General features: G+C 35.8%; 4 protein-coding genes across 6 annotated transcripts; 2 read left to right on the top strand and 2 right to left on the bottom strand.

Moving 5' to 3' along the window:
- The first annotated feature begins 1,548 nt into the window (after positions 1-1,548).
- Positions 1,549-7,403, top strand: LOC141623090 (putative pectin methylesterase CGR2). 3 transcript variants are annotated; one of them, XM_074439138.1, is made up of 7 exons: positions 1,549-2,234; positions 4,053-4,259; positions 4,406-4,445; positions 4,994-5,023; positions 5,944-6,318; positions 6,625-6,680; positions 6,978-7,403. In XM_074439138.1, the coding sequence occupies exons 2-7, from the start codon at positions 4,137-4,139 to the stop codon at positions 7,131-7,133; spliced, it is 780 nt and encodes a 259-aa protein (XP_074295239.1). In that variant the 5' UTR covers positions 1,549-2,234; positions 4,053-4,136; the 3' UTR covers positions 7,134-7,403. The 3 variants fall into 3 exon arrangements, with proteins under 3 accessions (XP_074295239.1, XP_074295238.1, XP_074295240.1); XM_074439137.1 differs by having other exon boundaries at positions 1,550-2,234; positions 4,108-4,259; XM_074439139.1 differs by lacking the exon at positions 1,549-2,234 and adding an exon at positions 2,258-3,956 and having other exon boundaries at positions 4,108-4,259.
- A 235-nt stretch (positions 7,404-7,638) lies between these two features.
- LOC141623092 (mitochondrial import inner membrane translocase subunit TIM14-3-like) lies at positions 7,639-10,689 on the bottom strand. Its single transcript, XM_074439140.1, has 3 exons — positions 10,485-10,689; positions 9,161-9,333; positions 7,639-8,231 (listed from the first exon to the last, which is right to left on the bottom strand). The coding sequence occupies exons 1-3, from the start codon at positions 10,485-10,487 to the stop codon at positions 8,075-8,077; spliced, it is 333 nt and encodes a 110-aa protein (XP_074295241.1). The 5' UTR covers positions 10,488-10,689; the 3' UTR covers positions 7,639-8,074.
- Positions 10,690-12,329: 1,640 nt separating this feature from the next.
- LOC141623089 (uncharacterized) lies at positions 12,330-15,798 on the top strand. The gene is made up of 6 exons (XM_074439136.1): positions 12,330-12,548; positions 12,675-12,743; positions 12,940-12,997; positions 13,107-13,196; positions 14,844-15,011; positions 15,230-15,798. The coding sequence occupies exons 1-6, from the start codon at positions 12,448-12,450 to the stop codon at positions 15,311-15,313; spliced, it is 570 nt and encodes a 189-aa protein (XP_074295237.1). The 5' UTR covers positions 12,330-12,447; the 3' UTR covers positions 15,314-15,798.
- Positions 15,799-21,898: 6,100 nt separating this feature from the next.
- LOC141616988 (secreted RxLR effector protein 161-like) lies at positions 21,899-22,660 on the bottom strand. The gene has a single exon (XM_074434156.1). The coding sequence runs from the start codon at positions 22,658-22,660 to the stop codon at positions 21,899-21,901; it is 762 nt and encodes a 253-aa protein (XP_074290257.1).
- Positions 22,661-22,914: the final 254 nt, after the last annotated feature.

Here is a 22,914-nt window from a genome sequence, read left to right as displayed (position 1 = left end):
AAGATAAATATTACACTAAACAACTGTGATCTGAAAACCATAATGACAATTGTTTGGAGAACAATGAGACTTATATACATAAATAAAGACTTCGTATCACAATCTTGTTGCACAATCAGCGCAAAGGAGTGAATAATATTAATCCATCTAAATATAAACAATTTAAATCCACTAATCAGTAAAGACAATCGAATATGAGGCCTTATCTTACATGTGAAGACGATAGCAAGCAAGCAACCTGCAATACCAACCCATCTAAAGAAAGGTAAGTACCAACCAAATTGCATATACAATAATACATGGAAAATAAGGGAAAAACTAAATCTTATCTCATATTGGTTTCGACATATATATCAATGAGCATCTTTAAAAATATGCATAACTTTTCAATCTGAGATTCGATGAAGCAAGATAAAATGAAGTACTTCTTTTTCAATCCGAGATTCGATGAAGAGAACACATAGGTAAAACCGTAAAACACGGGGAGTTAGGCTGGTTAGTGTTAAGTATTTTTATTTCGACATATAAATCTAATGTTTAATTTTTAAAATTATCCAATAAAATCGCTGGTCATAATTCAAACAGGAAGTGTACATATTTGAATGTGAAATGCTCACAATGACATGAACAAAATTAAATTTAACACCCCTTCGAAAATGACTTGAACAAAACTCCACTCGACTTCATTACACCTAATATGTTTGCGACTTTGCTCCTCTTTAACCTAAATCCAAATGATGTCGAACCTTTTTTCTGATAACAAATTTTACCTATCGATAATCTCTAACATGAAGAGGGCATTAAAGCCATCAATAATTAAACCCGGCTCGACCGACGCGTTTTTCTTCACGATGAAACCCGACCTCTACTGAAAATCTAAAATATTTGTTTGTAATGACAAAAGCACCCCTGAGAGTACACGACCCACTCATTCAACCAGTGGATAAGTAGTGAGGATTGAGGAATGAAATACTCGATTTGCCATAATATAAAAAAACACGAATTTATAGTTGTGACCGTCACAAGCCAAGCACGTCCATTTTAAATTCACAAGCTTGTGACCATCGCAAATAAGACTTGCGGAATAAAGAATCACTAATCCCTCATTAAGCAGTTAATAGATCCTACAACCAACAGTTGTCAGATTGTATCTTTCCCGAAAACTTCATAATAAAGTTATCGAGTTTTGTTTTAAAGAAGTCGAACTATACCATAAAATTTCTGAACTCACCTAAACATACCAAAAAAATAACTTTAAAAAAGCTCAAAAAAAATTACACATAAGCTCGATAAGATATAACTTAGTTGTATGATGCTATTGTACCACTGGAGGTATAGTGTTATTTGTGCTCATTAAGTCATTCTCCCATACAATCGCGCTTTGTCACTCCTTCACTATTTATTTTCGAGTGTTGATTTTCACAGTACACATTTTACTCATTATAGTACATTTTTGACCATTTTACCCCTCACATTTCTCAAATTTACAGTGTACTACATGAAGAAAGAAAAAAAAAGCAAACCCAAGACAAACTCATACGTCATACATAACACCAGTACACCACTACATCACCACTATTTATCAGCTTTTATCGCCGTTGACCACCTCCCACCACCACTTTCCCTCCCGCGATCACCGCTACCCACCGCCGGCTACCACCGATATCGCCGCTACCCATCGCCGCCGTCCCACCAGAGGCACCACTACCAAACCAGAACAATAATTAAATTCTTTAATAAGATAAACCCTAGATCAAATAAAAGTCCAACAATGAAAAAAAATAATTAATTTGATTCATAGTTATGAAATTAATGAATTAGAAACACGTACATACAAATTATCATCCATAATTGAATCACTTTGTTTAAATTGAGTGATTATAGTGTTAATAAGGGAGAGAATTGGCAAGGGAGAGAATTGAGTTAGTTTTTAGGGAAGGGTATGCAAATGGAAAAAAGTGGTTAAAAACATTGTGCGAAAAATAAATTACATTATTTTCTCCCCTCTCCTTGCACACTAATTAATCCTTTTCTTGAATTTGAGATCAACCCACCTTCCAAAAACAGCAAATATTAGTACCAAAGTTGTCAGAAATAAACATTAGTACTAAAGTTGGAAACTTTTTGACATATCTAGATCTATACCTGTTACTCAGTTAGTTACCACCACCTGAATTTACAGAATTAGAGTTTTCTATTTTTATCTGGGTGGGTCTTGTGTCTCTAATTTTCAGGTAAATTTTATCTCTTTCTATTTCCTGCAATTTTCAATTCTTGTAAAATGATAATTATCTTTTTAATTTACATCTATGATTTAGTTTAAGTTTGTTAATGTTGTTTAGTTTATAATTTGAGAAATTTGAGGTAAACCTGTAGTGCTCTATACATCTATGATTGGGGCGGAGGAAGTATTCGGGATAATTTGTTTTGAGAGGGTGGAAGGAAATGGATTGGAATGCGATACCTGGGACGTATATGGATTAACACAAATTCTCATTGAAGACGGGAGCACTCCACTTGCCCTCCCACTTGTGATATTGTGAGAGGGGCACTATCCGTCTTCAGCTTGTGACGGATAGTACCCGTCTTCAATGAGACAAGCTGATTAATTAAAACCTGTACCGTTTTATACTTGTTTGGTTTGATCATCTCTCCCACTTTAGAGGGATGGAGTTAAAAACTTAGTGAAGAGTGTAAGGTATGAGAGTTGAGGTGGTTGAAATGGGATTAGAATCCTTGGAGTATTTAACTCCATTCCGAGATAATCCAACCAAATCCATTCTGAAACATTCAGCCAAACCGGCAAACACCCTCATAGTGATAAAAGTATGTTGCATATATGTCGGCCGATATTAATTAGCTCATCCGTCCAATTTGTTGGGTAGATCAATGTCCAATTCAAGTATTATTTGACAGTTCATTGTCACCGGATTCATACATGTTTCAAACATTAATGATTGGATGTATTGGTAAGCACAGTACTAATGTTAACTATGAAATTAAATGATTCGCGATTGGAGTGTTTCATATATTAGCTTTACCGAGAAGTGATGAATGAATCAAAGGCTATTTTTCATGACATTGGCATCATATATCTCATATCAAATCAAACAAAGGGGTTGGATGAAGAACAATACAGGGTTCGAGTGTGTGAAAAAATATAATTGAGTTTCTAATAAAATAATTTAGGGGTGGTAGCTTACCCGTCCTACGTAGCTACATATTGGTGGTATTTGCCTGGTTATGCTCAGTGCATAGAGTGTGTTTTTTGTATTCTTGGGTTGTTTTAGGTTCCTGATATATGTTTTAATTGGAACAGTTGCCTTTTACTCAAGCTATTTTTGTTTGGGTTGACTCAACAAAAAAACCTATTTTTGTTTGGGTATTTAGTTGTTTCTGCTTGGTGGGGTTTGACCTTTTTCAGCGCCAAATCTGATCTCTACTTGCTATTGCTTGTGATTTAGTTACTCGTAACATTTACATCGCGAGTTGGTTGTTTTTGTTGCACATAGAAGAACAGTGTAAGATTTCCCAACATTGTTTTTGTTATATTGTGTTGCCTGTTCTTATGATGAAATTTCGGTTTATGGCTCACTGCTCAGAAATTATAATAATATGCAAATGATATGTGGATATGTATGATCCATTGTCTGAACCAAAGCCAAAGACCCACCATTCTTGTGTTGTGGATCATGATGGAATAAAGCAAAATGCCTCACTATATTGTTCTTGATTCTTTAGGATTACGATACAATTTTCATTATAGGTTATACAGAAACATCCCTTTTGTGTTGAAACATCTGCGTTAAGCTGTCAGCTGTGTTCATCCAGTCTTCTTCCTCTGCAATTTGGAGTTCTAGTTATTTGTTTTTCTATAAAAGATGTTGATTACTCCAGATTTTGATCAAAGGTCTCAACTTTTATGTTCCTCTGTTGTACGAGTAATTAGTAAGCAAGTAAGCACTAAGCATCAAAGATGTTTTACTTTCTTGTTTTTTTTAATGTAGTTTTCTAGATGCCTTTCAACTTCCAATGTAAGGTTTTTTTTCCAGCTGTTATTGTCGGTTGTCTATCTACATTCATTGACAGTTCAAGTTGTCCCGGCAGATACTTGCTATACGTGAAACAAGGAAGTCATGTCAAGAAGACCAGTAAACCCCACTAGACGTCTGGTGGGAAATGGAGGCTTTCCTCTTGCTGGAGTATTTCCATCAAAAACACGATCATCTCCATTGTTGCCACTTACCCTTGTTGTTCTGGTACTTTTCATTCCTTTAGATTTTGCAAATTTTGCTTCACTTGAGTTGTAGATGCTTATATTAAAGAAACTTTTATCTTCATTAATTATCATACTTCAGTAATCTAAAAATTTGACTTTGTTCTTTGTCATGTTCTCGGGTTTCAGGGAGTATTCCTCGTTCTTGGATACGTATACAGTGGCTCAGGTCTGTCTGAAAGTTGATCTCTTGAAATTAGCAATCTTTTAGTATCTTACGTGCCATGGGAAAGCCTGAGTCTTGTCTTCAATTTCAGTATATTGTTTTGTATGGTTTATATGTCATATGAACTTGTTCTTTGCTTCGAACAAAGGGGATAGAACCTCTCTTAATATATAACTAGTGCAAGACTAGGTAGTTAGTCAACACTTATGGTCAGCCCATGTTTGTCTTCTTGGTGACCGAATGAGCTTTTAAATATAGGAGATTTTCGACGTCAATATTATAGACTTCACATTTATCTAAATTTTGCGTAAAAACCTCAAAAGCTAACAGGTGTAATTAAAAGCAATCATAAGGTCATCTTATGTAAGTTTTGGTTGTCATAAGAAGTCAGGGGAAAAAAAGTGAATACATCATTATGGACCTGCACAGCATTATATCTCTGCCTTGTTTTTTTTTCTCGTTTGCCTGAAGAGCTTTTTATTTCGGTCTTCAATTTTGACTCGTTGATGATACTCTTACGTTAATTGTTGTTTGTGCTTTATGTCTTGCAGGCCGAAAAGGCATTGTTAGCCGGATTGAAGGTAGGCATATCTCGCCCTTTGTAGCTATGATTAGCTGATTTCTGATTTCCCATCCATTTACTTAATTCCTATGGAGTACTCTTTTCATTCAATAATGGAGAGATTTGATTGCATAATGCATATATACTGTGGTGGAAAAGTACATGAATTGCCCTCATGTATGTGTATACATTGCCATCTTATGCATGTTTTCCATTCATACATTATTAGTATATACCTGTGTGCGACCCATCCTTGACAAGAAGAAACCATTTTAGCTAAAATAAAATAGACGAATGTTTCTAACTTCCTAAAATACATATTAATGTATCTTAATGTAGCTTCCAAACATCTGTCATTGAGCTACAAAATGATTAACTTAAGGGCTCTTTAATTACCAGTTACCACTCATTCAGAACCTTACGTTAGTTGGAGTTGTTCATTGATCCTTTTCCTCACTTTGCATTTATACCGCAACTTAGAACTACTCCCTTTGTTTCTTTGATATCTTCCAAGAGAAAGTGGCATAAGATTTTAGAAACGCAACAAAAAGTTTTTATGATACAACCGTTTTGCTAATCTCTTATAAGCTACTGCGGTAGTTTATGGGTATTTTGGTCGTTCAAATTAAAAATACTCTCACAAAGGCAACTGGAAGATATCAACATCGCAACCTGGAGATTTGGAAGATAGTAAAGAACTAGAGGGAATTCGTACCCGTGACATCTAATGTAGTAGTGCACTCCAATTTGGATTCCAAAAGTGTTGAAATAATAATGCTAGGTTTCTGCTTCATATCTATTTGTCCCTTCCTCTGACTCTGACTCAAATGCCACCTCATCTTGACTAAAATTGTTTGTCTAATTTATTTTTTTATGGGAGAAATTTTCTTAGTCTAGACTAAACTTCTTAGAGTTCTTACGGAAACCATTCATGTGTAGGTGAGTTTTCTGGAACAGTAGAACTGCAGAGTGCAATACCTATTCTGAAGAAAACTTATAGTGATGGTATGCGCAAGGTTTTGCACGTTGGGCCGGAAACATGTTCCATTGTGTCTAAGTTGTTACAAGAGGAGGGTACAGAAGCATGGGGTGTTGAACCATATGATCTTGAGGATACCGATTCAAATTGCAAAAATCTTGTGCGGAAAGGGTTTGTTCGTGTTGCTGATATCAAATTCCCGTTACCATATAGGTCACAGTCTTTTTCTTTAGTGGTTGTCTCAGATGCTTTGGATTACCTGTCCCCAAAATATCTGAACAAAACGATTCCGGAGTTGGCTAGAGTGGCTGCTGATGGAATAGTGATTTTTACTGGTATGTCATAATAACTTGTTTATTTTTGTATGGCGCTGCAAAACTTCTTTTCATAATTAACTTAAGAATTGTCGCTTGCCTACTTTGTTTTGTGTGGGGGTATGCAAAGGGAGCCACGATAGCAGTTTTGATGTTGATGGGTCTCGACCTTAGGTCATGATCACTGGCTCACTGCCACAGGTCCACTGCTAGCTGATAACTGAGCCTACTTCTTTGTTTTGAAGATGTAATAGCATCACTAAACGGAGGCCATACTGTTAAACAGCTTTGAAAATTTATCGTTCTCATTGATTGTCTTTGTTTTAGGGTTTCCTGGGCAACAGAGGGCTAGAGTGACTGAGCTATCTAAATTTGGACGCCCGGTGAGTACCCTCTTTTATTCCCATTATTATAGCAATCTCCAATCTAAGTATGCCTCATTCTAGTGGTCATACTCACACTTCTGAGGTTATGAAGTAGCAGTGGCCAATGCAATTCTTGAGGCAGTTTTGTGAATTCATTTTAGATCATATCTATCTATCCTGAATCAATATAGGGGTAAGGTTGAGCAATCCGAACCCTGCCCATTATAGGCAAGAGTTTTTGATGTGTTAGGTTATGTTGTTCCACAAGGGTGAACGATGAATGACTATTAATTATTGATGGGTTGGTGTTATTAGGCTAAAATGCGCAGTCAGTCGTGGTGGGCCCGCTTATTTGTTCAGATTGGTGTGGAAATCAACGAGCCCGCTACCAAGAAGTTTGAACAGGCTGCAACTAAAGAGGCATACCAGCCGAGCTGCCAAGTTTTCCACTTGAAATCACCGTTTCAATGATTAACGCACTCGTTGAGACTTTTGGTGGTCGGTGCAATCCTTAAGTTGTAGATGCCTCAATAGAATTAGAATACATAGTGTATGTTGTGTAATGTTAGCTGTGGTGTAGCAAATGTTTGTTGACTTTTGGTGGTCGGTGCAATCCTATTGTTCCCTGAATTCGGGTTGGGCTGACCACGCAGATTATAGGCAAGAGTCTTTGATATATTGGGTAATGGGTATAATGTGGAGTTAATTTTATGCTCTATTACAGCTTGTTTCGAGGGGTGCAGTTTAAATGCTTTGAAAAATATATAACCCATGCCGAAACACTTTTGCAATGTGTTATAATTACATTACCGAAACAAACTTCAATCAGCACGAGCAATATATTAGTACAAATGTACAATTGTTTGCCTGTTGAAAAGTTCAATTAGTAAAAAAGTCAAGACACATCATTCATTTCAGTATGCAGTAAACTTTGAGTTATAGAGATACGAGGCCAAAGAAAAGAAAGGCAGAGATGTTTCTGATTTCATATAGACTCTCATTAAAACTTTTATAGCCTTTAAATGTTGGAAGGAGTTTCAGGGATCGAATAATATTCTGAGCTGTGGTTTTGCAAAGCTAATAATGGAACTTTGTAAAGTACTCCACATTTGTATTGCTAGTAGAAGACCCATTAAAACTCAAGAAGGAGCACTCTGCGGCCCTTGTGAATCTACCCAGATCCAAATCCAATTATGTAAGGTTAAACTACAGCATCGAACAACTATGAGATCACTATTCACTCCGTTTTGAATCTAATTTGTCCGAAACAATCTTGAATCTTGAACAATTCATCTTGTTATCCTTTATATAGCTCAAAATAAACCTTTACCAACTCTAATCTGACCACTAAAATGTCAACCAACTAAAAATATCATGGCGGGCAAATGCCGACATAGCCAACAAAGCAGGACTTAGAAAGGTGAGGAACTGTTCTCTGATTTCCCGAGCATCAGATCTTTGGCTTCGTTAATCTTTGAGGCCAGGTAATGGCTACCACCAGCATCTGGGTGGTTTGCTATCATGACCCTTCTATGAGCTTCCTTTACCTTCTCCAAAGCTACACTTTCCCTGTCAAATTTTAGCTCTTAACAATCAATACCAACATTTTAAGTTTCACCTGCAATTAGTGTAGAACTGAACAGGCAAATCTCAAGCTGCTGAACTAGCAGCATGAGACATACATATGTGATATGTCTATGTCGACAGGTAGAACTGCCCTGACCCGCACTGTGTTGGAGCAAACAAACCCATCTGAGGCTCTGACCCAAATTTCATGGGCTCAACGTCGACCTCATACCCCTAAATGATCCGAAAATAACACACCCGTAAAATACTATGACACAAAATGATCTGACTCGGCCCAACCTTAAACCAAACATAAACAAAATGGTTCGACCTGTAGTTGACCCAAATGATCCATTTCCCGGGCTATAACATATGTAAGCAGCTATGTTGCTTTGACTCGGTTTAGAAGTTTTCAACATGAATCATGAATGCGTGCGTGTACACAGTACACATGTCAGACTAGACTGTTGTATGAAAAATTTCATAGTTTTGGTTTTAACTTTAAACTAGAAGTGTCCACATGTTAGACCCATATCGGAGTGTTGCGAGGTGAGATGAAAATTCAAAGTAGCATATATTAACAGGCCTTTAACGAGGCTAAGCATGTGAACGATAACAGACAAGGCAAATTGATGCCTTACATGTCTAATGATTATCAAGCATGATACTCAGCCTTGTCAGTTTGATGTATGTTAACAGTAACACGATACTTTCAAGTTTCAAGTCCAACAGCCTTAAAACACACCAAATCCTGCTTAATTTGACACAATCTAGCCTTTTATGCCCACTTTAGGACTTCACTAAGCAGACATAAATGATGGCATCCGTGAACACTGATCAGACAGAACTAAAAAGCAAAATTTCACGTTCATATCACTTGTGTCTTATAATGTTATACTACCAAATGAGGTATGTTTGAAAAAGTATACTACCTGACTCCAAGTATTAAAGCTGCTTCGCGCCTTGTCATCTTATGCTGGAACCCACCTTCATAAAATTTGCGAAGTCTAGGCGGTCTTGCCTTGAATGCTTGCCAAGCTTGAATACCATATTTACCAGCAACAGCAGTAGCAGCAATAGCCGCCCCAGCTATGAGTGGAACTACCTATTGGAATTAAACAAATTGGCATATTAGCAGAGTATAAATAACTCAAGTAGCACCATGCTAGCACCCGATAAAAAAGGAAAACACGAGTTCAACAGCAAAAAAAAAAAAAGGGAGATAAGAAAAAATAATAGGATGTAGCATTGTAGCCATTTAGGGAACTAAGGCAGGGAGAAAGGAAACCCCCTTGAGAAAGTTCTAAATTTCAAAAGCTAAGAAGCACAAACATATCGCGATTAAGAAATGACCAGGCGAGGAAAAAGCTACAGATGAGGGTAATTAGTTATTAGTCCTGCGAATATTTTCCTGCCTTAACCACCACCATCTTCCAATGCACTGCTATCTTCCTACTTTAGTCATATCGCCTCTCTATTGCCATAATCCAATTATCCAATCACGCCCCTTAGTAATGAATTTTGGCTTTGGCTTTCATTGTCGTTGGCCGTCTGACTTTGGCTTTCAGACGATGCCAACATCAGCAAAATATTCTCACAATATACACCACCGACAACTTCTTTTGGATGATAATATGAAAAAAGGTCTCATGATGAACCAAGCTAAAGGAATTTAACATTATCCAACCATTTACATATTTGAATAAATTAATGGTTAGAAAATAAATAATAATTGACCACAAACCACTACGGAGTACTAGTTTGTATGACAAATTGACAACCAACGGACTGCGGTAGCACCCTGCACCTCCATCCAAATTAAAACTCGCCATCTACTACAAGTATGATGCAACAACCCTTAACCCATAGTATTTTTTAAACAACCTAGAACCCATATGTATGAACAAAAGAGTCATTTTGAGTCACGAACAATTAAAAGGACCTAACTAAGTAAGAAACCGTCTCTTCCATTCAAGTTCTAATGTAATTTCAACTATATTGATTTTGAGAAAAAGACTTGCTATTTCAAAAGTTTCAAACAAGGGTACTATCAGAACATTAATCTAAAAAAAAACCCATCAACTGCAAACCCTAAAATTAAAACTTGCGTCAACAGTCAAATCAGCAATCAAAAAATGAATCATATAAAGCAGTCAGCACCCAGAAAGGGATATAATTGTAGATGTTGATGAAAGAAAACAAATAAATAAAATAAAAAAGAGAATAGATGGAAACGAAGAGGATGAAATTACCTACCATAGCAGCGGATTATAATTTTGCTGTTCCTCTACTTCTGTTGGCGCTACTGGGTTGTGGTTTTTGTGTTATTTAGGATTTTTTTCAATTAATAACGTTTACTAGTTTTGATGGATCAGTAATTCACCTTTCCAATCAAGTCGAGAATTTGTGTTAGTATGTGTGTTAAGTAGGGTTTGGATAAGGGCGGTTTATAGATGGGACAGCTTATTTGATTGGGTTCTTTTGGCTTCCAAAATGGACCGGGTGTGAATAATGTACAGTATTTTCCAATATTTATCATTTAGTCGAACTCGCTCCTAACCTGCATATCTATGTGAGCCCGACTCTTGTTGGAGTTGGGTTCGTGATGCATGTTCAAGTGGCGTTAATGATTCACGACTCTATATGTTTAATCGGGTGATTTTTTAATGCACAATCTCGGTGGGTTAAGGTATGAGTAACTGAGTAAGTACATATAGGTCATTTAGAATCGGGTCAATGAAGTCATTTTTGGTCAACTTGAGTCAACTCACAATCATAAAGCATTGCCATATTCTCAATTGTACTTCTTAATTATTTCATTTTTTTTTTCAATGGCGCCGGTCATTTTTTAGGAAAAATCTTCGACTAGTTATAACATTTGGTTACGAGTTTAGAAAACGAATAAAAAAAAATTCCAAACCTAAGCTCTCAAAAAGACCATGTATTGGTAAAAAATCACCGCTTTCTGAACTTATATACTGAAGTTATGTTCGATCAAAGTTTATTGTGTTAAAAAATAACTCCCGACTATAAGTTTAAAAAAAACTGTGATTTGTTTTCCAAATCGAAGATTGTGTAGGATTGATTCCCCAAAAAAATATACTGTATAGTATATAATTTCGGAACTCATAGCGAAAAGTTACGACTAGTTAAAGTTTTATTTTCGAAAAAGAGAGGTAGGTACCATCTAGGTAGCACCAAAACGGACACGGACACGGGACACGGACACGACACGGACACGTGACACGGCATCCCTTGAAATTTAGGACACGGGACACGTTATTTAAATTTAATAATATATATATTTTATAATTATAAACGTTCGATTTTATTTTTATAAAAGTATTTGATATTAAATTTAAATATGTGAAGCTAAAACTTGCCCTTGATTATAACTCGTTTTCATTTACCATCCAAACGAATCTTTTAATCAATCTCTTTCGACAGCTCATTTCACGCTTAAAGAACATCATTCACCCCAAATGATGTCCAAATGTCATGGACACGCGTCGGACACGGCCGAAATACTATAGACACGCGTCGGACACGTGCCCGAATAAATGTAGAAAGTTAGACACGGCTTTGTAGGTGTCCGACACGTTTCGACGTGTGTCCGAGGAGTGTCGGTGTCCGACACGGTGTCGGACACGGGACGGCTGATTAGGAGAAGTGTCCGTGCTACCTAGGGTACCATTATAAAAAAAGAAAAAAATCAAATGGTAAGGGTTACCATGGAGAAAATCCGTAAAATGTTTCTTTCAAATCGACCGATTTCTATTAGCTCATTTTTATATCACGTCATTTAGAATTAGATTGTTTCAAATTGGTTTGACTCGGGTGATATTAATGTTCCGTGAAGCCAATAAGATTGCTGATTTTATGGCTTCTATTGAACATGAATGTCCAACTCTTTCGAGGTGGTTTGAAAGCCGGTGACTTCAACTTATCTCACTCATTCGAAAGGATGAGATATGTTAGTCCTATCCCAAAGGATCAATCTAATTTTCTTACCTTATTAAAAAAAAAAAAAAGTCAAAATTAGATCGACTCACTAGGAAATGGAAAATTGGATTTGGGATTTTGGGGACAGAGAGAAGTCCGGCCTCTTCAAAATGATTTATAATCGTTTGGTTTGAGCCGGTTCATGGGTTTATATTTTAAATAACCGGAGGGAAGGGAAGGTTAAGAAAGTTATCGAGAAAGACTGGAAAAGCCAAAGATGCCGTCAAGAAGTAAAAGAAAAGCCTCTGATGCCCAACTTCCTGTTACTGAATCAAACCACAGTCAAAAGAAGCACCATAATCTTCATTCCAACAATATGTACTGAATTTGTTCCTCTATTCTCAGTTATTACTGCCAATTTTCATTACTTGCATTATCAATTTTACTATCCTTTTATTTTGATTATTTTTGTGTGTGTGTGTGTGTGTTTCTTGCTGTTTTAAGCTTGCAATCCGATCAACATGACAGCTTTGAAGGAGACCGTCTTGTCACCTTTCTCAATTCCTTCCAAAGGTCAGTTTAACCATGTCGGGAGTACATATTTGCCAGTTTGACATTTTTTATTTGCATTTTAATCAAAGTTAAAACAAACTATTTGAGACGGAGAGAATACTTGTTTTTAATACCTGTTTATTGGGTTAGTTCAAAAAGCTTGAATTTTTGCATGACTAGTTTCTTCTCGTGTATGATATGTATTAATTAATTGTAGGGTTATCGAATCTGAAAGACAGTCTAATCAAACTTTGCCTGACAAATTCTGGTTTAAGGTTAGTCTTCATTTCTTGTCCAAGAATGAATTTTGCATTGATTAGCAGCGGATAATAAATTAATATAATAGTTTGATTAGTATTTGGTGTGTATGGCGATGATGAGCAGATGCAGTTTGCTGTCGGGATAAACGAAGTGACACGATTGCTTGAGCGAATGAACCCTTTGGACAATGCCGCATCTGCCACCCCACTTCAGGTTTGTTCTTTGATTTTCGTAGTGAAATCTGCTTAGCTGTTTAGGCTTGTTTATCATTTTATGGATCTCATGCTCAGAAGGTATAGGGGTGGGGTTAGAGAGCAAATGAAGCGGATAATTGCTGTGAAAAATGCATTTTCTTTATAAAATTTGTATAAAAGGCTATCCTAGCATGAGACTGTTTCTGACGAGAAGTTTTGCTCTATGAAGTATGAATATATCTAGCAGTGAAAGGAATTTGTTTGACTGAATGTGTAGAGGCTTCAAGAGAGAAATTTACTTAACCAAAGTCCTGAAAGTTATCTTTGGAGATGAAGGGAGCTCTGTGCCTCTGTGGTATGCAATCCCTTAGTTAACAGGCAGTTTCGGAAGAATTAATCATTAATCATTATAGATTGACGGATATTAGCACTTAACCTGTTTAGGGAGAAACTTTGTTTGAGATACTATATATGTTAATGATGTTGCAAGTTGTTGACAAATACGGAGTATCATTTATCATCCCTTATGAATTAGTGTTTGGGATCTTACCAGCTACCATGTATTATAGCTTCATTTGACAATATTTTCAATCTCTGTTTTTAGGTTTGGATTCTAAAAATCCTTTACTATAGTCTCTGTCCTATGGCCTTGATCTGCATGCATTAGAACTTAAAAGTGATCGTTTTGTTGGTGATGATGCAATGCAACGTTCTAAGAGGTTGCCTTTGATCGTGTTGGTGATGTGGTTCCACCTTTTTTTGTTCTTTTTATGGGAGTTTATTTTCTTTTACGTGGAGTATTGTACTAGTTGGCTTGTGTAACATTTTGATCACAAAGAGAAGTTATGCGTAAAAGAGAATTGAATAGCTTACACTCCCGCACTGAGGCTGCGCAAGCCGGCTACTCAGATTATAGACAAGCGTCTTTGATATATTGGGTATAGCTGTTAGCTATATAGGGTTTGAGTTTGAGATGTGGAGTTAACTACGTACTCCCTCCGTCCTGGTCATTTGTTGTCCTTTTCCATTTTAGGGTGTCTCAGTCGTTTGTTGTCCTTTCTATTTTAGGAATGCATTTGATGAACAATTTGCTCATTCACACTCAATGTGGTCCACATGTCATTTAGTAATTGGCTATCTCCTCTTTTCTTGGTCTTTGTGCCAAAACAAAAGGACAATAAATGACCGGGAAGGAGGGAGTATAATACTATATGCCCTATTAGAGCTAACTCTGTCCTATGGACTTGGTATTCTCTTGCTTCAAAATACAAATAATAAAGCAAAATGGTTTGCTAACCTCTCCATGCTTCTCTTTATCACGATTCACGAAGTAGCAGTGTGCCGTGAACATCTGACCCCCTTTGCCTTGCCACAGGCGTTTAGCAATTTAGGCTTTATTGAAACCGAATACACCGCATGTATGAAGATAGGTGGTCGTATATAGTTTTGCATGGACAACTTGGAGGTCATAGGTTTCTCACATAATTGTTGACGAGCCAACCATGAGTAAGAATATGATATAGAACATTGGTGTCACGTCACATTCACCATTCCTTGTTTGCATTTGTTCACAAGGATGAGTAACGCTAGACATCAATGGTCTATCACTCTATCAATGTTCCATTGCTCTACGTTAAACCTTTTTTCTTTCTTCGTGTAAAACCAGGCGGTGCTAGTAGCATCGGACTGCAACCCCAAGTCGCTCATTAAGCATCTGCCAAGCTTGGCTACTTCCAGGAAAGTACCACTTTTGTATGTCAAAGATAAGAAAGAAGGTTCTCTGAGGTTGGGCGAGGTTGTTAAGGTCAAAACAGCGATGGCTATCGGAGTTAAGGTAATGCGAATCACAATCTTAGTTGTCTAGTACTCTCTGTTTTCCTTTGTATATACATGATTTTTCAGTTTTCATGATGATGGTTCGACTTTTAATTTAACAAACATTTCTGTGAGATGAACAATCAAACTTACGGAGTAGGTCTTTAGATTCGTGGCATATAGTATAACCAATGTTCTTGTACTGTGATCTAAAAAGGTAAGTGGCTATATTTGTAGGCTAAAAAAAGTAGCATCAACCAATTTGTTCAAGGTGTTATTCATCCCGACAAGTTGGATGAAACTAGATGCTTGGACTCCTAGAAACGGCCCCTGCATGACGTACTGATATGCAGATTGAAGTCGCGTTTTGTTGTGCTCCCGGAGAATACGTCCCTTAACCAAATGTTAAGGAGCGTGTATTGGGCTACTGTTTTTAGGAAACTTCAATATCGACAGCTGTTCGGACCTGTATCTGGCCATTCGGTAAAGCCCACAGGATGCCGGGGGAGTAATCTGAAGACCTATCAAGTTAGGTGTTGGCCCAGTTAATGAATCATTCCTTGGTAGTGAGTTTTGGACCTGACCCACGTGGTTAACAAAGGAAATTCCATTATGTATTGTGTGATTGCATTTTTTTTAGCAAATTCTTGTTTCTAACGGACTATTTCCGTCTGAAATTAAGACATTAAATGTGACAATTTTATGATAAAATGTAAATATTTCCTGATAAAATTAGTTTTTTTTTTTAAACGTGATAACTTTAGTTATAACATTTTATCATTAAATGTACTTTCTATTAAAAAGTATTGACATTTTCTTGTTTTAACATAAAACCGTCGTAAGAGAGACCTACTCTACCTGCTTGTTCAAAGGTTACTTATATTTATTTGTTACTTTCATCTGCTAACCTAACCTGGGTGTTCAAGACCTACCCTTTCGATGCCTAAGTCAGTACGTGCGGAAAGTAAAGTACCTTAGCGCGTGAGGTTACTAAGGTAAGTCTTCTTCTTAATGACTTCTTTGTAGAGAAAGAGAGTAGTTGTATGTGAACACTACTTTAGGTTCTTGTATCCGTTACCTTGGTATGGTTGAGTATTTATAGACAGTGAATTGTATCTTAATTTTGTACTTGTGATAGCTGAACGTGTTGTGGCGAGTCACTAGTGACTCATCGAGATCAACCAACTCGGGACGGTAACTCTTGTGGGCGAGTCTTCCTTGTCGTTGCCTATTATATATTTATATAATGTCGTATGATGGCGGGGATCATTTGACCTAATTACTACCGCCGGCCACAAGGTTCCGCAGTCTAATATTAGGGGTCGTTTGGTTCAACAAGTTGGAATGGAATGGTATGGAGTTTGATAGTATAGTAGTATGAAGTTCTAAATCCATACTTGTCTAATCTTGTTTGGTTCAACATAAATTATAGAAGGGGGGAATGGAGTTTGAATCCAAGGTGGGAGGATGGGTATGAGATTTCAAGGGGTTGAGGTGGAGTTAGAATCCATTGGGTATCTAACTCCATTCCAAATCACCCCAACCAAACACTAGAATGGATTGAATCCATTCCAATCCATTCCAAAAGCTCCAACCAAACACCCCCTAAGTGTCGGATCATGAAATATTCCATATGTTTTCATCAAAAAAAAAAAAGAAAAAAGATAAAATATTCCTTTTGTATTTGGAAGGTTATATAGATATTTTTCGATTTGTAATAGCTAAATTCGACATCCATTATGGGATATGAAAAATGAGTATCCGCGTAATCAAATCAAGCAAACCAAGTTAATTTGGTCACTTTCAGTCCCATTCAGTCACATTCAATGACTATTGACTAAAGAGAAATGTACCATTTCGTATTATGGTCTTATACTACGTAATCTATAATTGGTGTACAAGTCCAAGAACTAAACGTTACTTTCAGAGTAGTTGTATTTTGTCCTGAAATAACCAAATGATAAGGTCAAAGTGGAAAGTCAACATCATTGTATTTAGGCCGTGTCTCATGCTCATTAAGTGGTCTATAAGTCTATACCAGTGCAACTATCAAGTTTAAAGTTCATGGTGAATTGGTGATTACATTTTCATCTATTCAAATCCGATGCCTATAAATCTATAATGTCCGAGAAATATATGTAATTAAGTAAGACCTAGTAAATGAGTTATTCTAGTCGCGTAAGGATTAGAGTCATTCTAGTCATGTAAGGGTTAGAGTGATTTTGGGTGAAGTTCATCATAGATATTTATGCACTTCGAATTATGTGGGGGTTAACTTGATCTAGTTTGATAAATGAGTCATTTTAGTCCTGGTAAAATATTATTTATTCTGAAGGTAATTCATTAATTTTGGGCCATGTTTACTATATACACTGATTGTCATTTTTTATGTGGATACAGTAATTATAATTTCAAATTTAATATCGTCAACTCAGTCTTTCAAATCTAGTTATTTCACTTCCTATGGCCGTAAACGGTCATTGGGTGTGGCTCATTTTCGAATTAAGATCATTTCTAAAGGCTAGACCTAGTTACTAATATAGTTTCACCTACCATAGCACCATGAAAAAATTATTGTAAAACCGACTCTTGTTTAAACAATAACTCTAAAATCTAGAGTTTTAGTTTTGAGATGGTAGTAGTACAGTGTTCATAAACACAAGGGAAATAGCTCCAGAATATGGCTGTCATGTAGTCACATATCACATGATACATATGGCATGTGCTAGTAAACTTGGTCGACATAGCAACACTAATATGTCCACCATTTTAATCTCCTATTATAGGACACAGGCATGATTTGGTGACAAGAACGGCGTGACGACCCAACCTATTTTTTTATTGGGTAGGAACCCAATTGATCAGAGAATGTCAATTTTTTTCTAACCAAGCTAAATTTCATGTATTTGATTCTTTTCAGTCTTTTGATGATTTCTTAAAAATACAATTCTATTTTTTTTTCATCCTTAATTACTAGTAACTCCTGGTAACTATGTTTAGGTAAAGAAATCTAAACTAAAATGATTAAGACGAAAAAAGTCGTGTCATGGTTTGTAAGCCAAGAAAGACTTACGTGACATATTATCAAGTTCGCACGATATTTAGTTATTTACTTATATATTTAATTTGAAGAGATGTTGAATATATATCAGTAAAAACGCGTGTGTTTTAAAATATGAGACCGATGTATGTAAAAAAAATCGATGAAGTATTTGTGTCATTAGACATTATCATGCTTACAATATTAGATGATGAAAATCAAATCAAATCAAATCAAATCTCCTATGGAATTTTGGTTACACTTGAAAATCTTGTAAAATGATAAGGGAAGAATTTAAGATACTGTTTGGGAAATAAGCTATTCATCATGATCACCTGCTTGTCTAATTTAGTATAGAGTTTGGTGGGTGCATATCAATTATTCCCCACATGTTTTGGTCACAATCAGAACGATAACTGGTAGCCTTGACATGCCGCCCCATGATGTTTGGTCAAGGCCTAATTATTTTTGTATGAAATTGCCTAATTATTATGTGATGATCAACTTGATCTTCCTATATTTTATACCAAGGAATTCTGTAATCGCTATTATTTTATTGGTACGTTTTTGGTAAATACTCGGTTATATATTTATCTGATAACCATCAAACTATGCATACGGTTAACAATTTATGTTTCTAGGCTAATGCGCTTAGATACTCTTACTTAACAAGACATGATGTTAAGCTAGAAGATTTTGAACATGAATAATTTTCTTTTATTTTTACCTAGTTATTATTCTTGTGTAAGGATATCTTACACAAACAACGTATTAAATGTGTCAATTAAAACAAATATGTAACCCATTTAAATGAAAAGTTAGAGTCGAAAAAATATTTATCGAAAATAGTAACCTGCTCCATATTTAAAACCAGGTATGTGATCTTGTAGGTAGGGAATTAGGGTTTAGTGTTATGAAAACATTATACATGGGGTCCAAAAGAGGCATGACCATGTCTCCTTGGAGGAATATTAGAGGATGAGGTCTTAGTTTGTATGTTTTTCATTGTTTCTCGAGGAATTTTATTTGTCAGAGTTTTCTTCATTAATTCAATTGTTGTGACTTGTGATTGGGAGAACAATAATATGATTGATATGAGAGAAGTGGTAAGGGACAAATTTAGTATACCACTAGAATGACCACGTGATAATTACATCAGCATTTGATATAATTTCGTTTATACTGAAAGATTATGATGTGAGCACTGTATAATGATTACGAAAATTCTTGTTTCAATTGGACTATTTTGGTCTGAAATAATAAAACAGAATTTTGTGAGCATTTTATGATAAGTTCCAACATAAAATAGCGCGTGAAAATCTTATCAACAAAAAATACATACAAGGAGGTTAATCTGTCTTCACTACTAGTTCACCTGTCCTTTGGTCCCCAAATTTTATTTCCTCGCAAGGTAGGAACATAGTACCTTACGACAGTTTACTGCGGGTCAAAGGAATGAGCAATACTTATCTAGTTAACTGAATATCTCCCGTAAACTCTTCACTTCGAGTCATGCAATTCACAATAATAGATCATGAAGCAATAATTACGTCTCTTTAGTACATTAGTTATTAGTACAACACCTATAGAAAAGGATCGAGCTAGGGAAGTTTCATGGAGTATACAACTTGATGAAGCTAGCAACCTTTAAAGCTACAAGTGTAAAGTAGAAAGGGCAAAGCCGCAAGAAAATATGTACCCGACATTCCCAATTAGTATCAAACATGAACTTAAAGCATTGAGTAGCTGTCCCTCACTAGTTAGTACTAAGGTTAGTGAAACCAGGTATTTGGGAGATTTGCTACTGCGACTATGTACACACTATCCCTATAGCTTACTCATTATAGAATAACTAGTAATTCTAATAATATACATGAACGTTGAAAACTACCAAACATAGGTCACTTCCTCGATACACTTTTTCTTCTCACTTCCTAACTCACCCATCAACAAATCTACAAATCTCGTCCATTATGCATGCATGCAATATTTTGACTTACTTAAATTTAATTAGAAATTTTGCATTTCAATAGTATTAAAATCAATTTCTACCTAAAAGTATTTTATTTTGTATAGATTGCTTGATTCTAAAATTTAGTTAAGGGTGATTGATTCAAAGCGGGTCAGGTCATTGAGTTTAGGTTTTGATTTGTCTAGACGATATCGCATTTTGGATCGAGTTGGGTTTGGTTTTGGATCACGTGACATGTCTGGTCAAAGACAGTTAATTAAGTTTTAACGTGGTCAAGTTATTATAATAGACAATTTAACTGTTAATTAGACTTTTAATATGGAGTCTTTATTTAATTTCTTTTGTGTAAGTTAAAATCAATAAATTAAATGGCGACAATCTTTTTTAATTAATTAGTTAATATTGAAATTACTCCATTTTTAGTATTAGGTTGATTATTACCAGGATTGACTCAGAGGTCAATCTGATCAGTTTTGGTTATAATGAGTTGGCCTCAATTGCGTCTAGCCGGTTCTAGTAAATCACTGTCTCTTAGTTCTATTAAATTGGGTGACAACCTCTTCAAATTTCTCAAGACCAGACAGCTTTTACCACCTTTACTTTCCAATAATGCTACCATCAATAATGGAAGCCCATATACATTTGAAGTATTGACTTGTTCTTTTTTTTTTTTTTTTTTAATTTGATTTGGTTCTGAAAGGAGCTATAAGAGCTATTTTGATGTTCACGGTTCTGAATTCAGGTTATGAGTATCATTTTTCATAACTTTACCAATTAAAGACTCCCTCGATCTGAATCATTTGTCAACCTTGATAAATAAAGACTCCCTCAATCTGAATCATTTGATTACCTTAGTAAATAGAGTACAAAGTACTTTATAAGGTAGACATATTATTGGAACGGATTAAGTAGTACAATAAAAAAGAGATACCTGTCCTCATCATAATCAGTATCATAGAGATCTTAAAAATTCAGACGCAAACAAGCTAACCAGTAATCAGTTATTTATGGAATACGCAGTACAATTTGGAATGCCCTAATAATTTAGTTTAACAGACGCGCTCCTAATTGGATTATTTTCCATGCAACAATAATAATAATATTGCTCATATTTTTAAATGACTAAAATAATCGACAATACAAGGAATGAACTCATACATTAATAAACAACACAATCCCACATAATCAATGACATTAATAATTTAAATGGGGTACAATTTATTTATGTTTCACATTATTAGTTTAATGATTGATAATCTAAGTGACCTTGACCGATGATCGGCTTTTAGTATTGTTGATGGCCCCTCTTTGATTCAGGTAGGTACAAAACTAATTATGGCGGTTTGATCTGTTAGTTTATAGTTGTATACCAACAATAATGATTAGTATATATTGTTAACTGAATTCATAGGTTTTTTTTTTTTTGGTGACTAACTGAATTAGTAGTTGAAATTAAGTAGTACTAATCCATCGGTCGTTTATTTAAAAAAAAAAAAAATATAAGCACATCTATCACTACGGAATGGTACTCAATATAATCCCCCTTAAATTCTCCCCTTTATACTAAAAGAATAAGAGATTTCCCAAATTTTCCCGCCTAAATGAATTTGGTTATAATTGGGCTTTCATTATATCATATCTGTAATTAGACTTTTATTATATCATATCTGTAATTGGACTTTCTGATAAACGAAAGATCAGTGAAGTATTGAAAGGTTAATCGTTCTTATTAATATGAAGAACAATACATGATGTATATATACAATCTAGTTGAGACTCCCATAGAAGAAAACTATCTCTAAGAATAAGGAAAAGATATTATACACTATAACAAAAAAAGATTATATACTTGATACACAAGGATACAATATAGACCATATTCTTTCACTCCCCCTCAAGTTGGAGCACTTGGTAAGCCAAGTCCCAACTTGTATAGCAAATGCTCATACGCTTCACCCCCTAGCGCCTTTGTAAATAAGTCTGCTATTTGCTCTTTGCTACGAACGTGAAATGTGGCTATCGTCTTGTTAACCAAGTGTTGTCGAACGAAATGACAATCGATTTCAATATGCTTTGTACGATCGTGAAACACCGGGATTCTCGCAATGTGAATTGCAGCTTGATTATCGCAAAATAATCTCATTGGTTTCATATGAAAAACTCCCAACGAAGCAAGGAAGGACTTGACCCAAATTAACTCACTTGTGACGGCTGCCATTGCTCGATATTCTGTTTCCGCCGTTGACTTGGAAACCGTAACTTGTTTCTTAGCCCGCCATGATATTGGCGAGTTACCAAGAGACACAATATATCCGCTTAAAGACCTTCTTGTCAACGGGCATCTTGCCCAATCAGAATCACAATAACCTCTCAACTGCATATCCGAATCCCGTTTTAAAACAATTCCCACACTCGGATTCATCTTAACATACTTCACAACTCGCAATGCTGCATCCCAATGTTCCTTTCGAGGTTCATTCATAAACTGTGATAGGACATGCACCGCATACACAAGATCAGGCCGTGTTATTGTAAGATAAACTAACCCGCCCACAAGTCGTCTATACTTCATCATATCTCTCAGTACGTAGCCACTTGCAAATGCCAAATTATGATTTTGTTGAATGGGTGTATGTACAGGCTTTGATCCCGTCATGCCTGTTTCTTCTATTATCCCCAATGCATACTTCCTTTGGTTCAAGAATAAACCCTTCGACCCATGTGCTACTTAAATGCCCAAGAAATACTTGAGACGACCCAAGTCCTTAACACCGAAACTGTCATTAAGGAATTTCTTGAACGCATTACATGCTGCACTATTGTTGCTTACGACTATCATGTCGTCAACATAGACCAAGACACCAATAAAAATTCTATCTTTGTTGAGTGTGAACAACGAATAGTCAGCTA

Source organism: Silene latifolia, chromosome X (genome assembly GCF_048544455.1).
Source record: "Silene latifolia isolate original U9 population chromosome X, ASM4854445v1, whole genome shotgun sequence".
Lineage (NCBI taxonomy): Eukaryota > Viridiplantae > Streptophyta > Magnoliopsida > Caryophyllales > Caryophyllaceae > Silene > Silene latifolia.
This window is presented reverse-complemented; position numbering and strand designations above follow the sequence as displayed.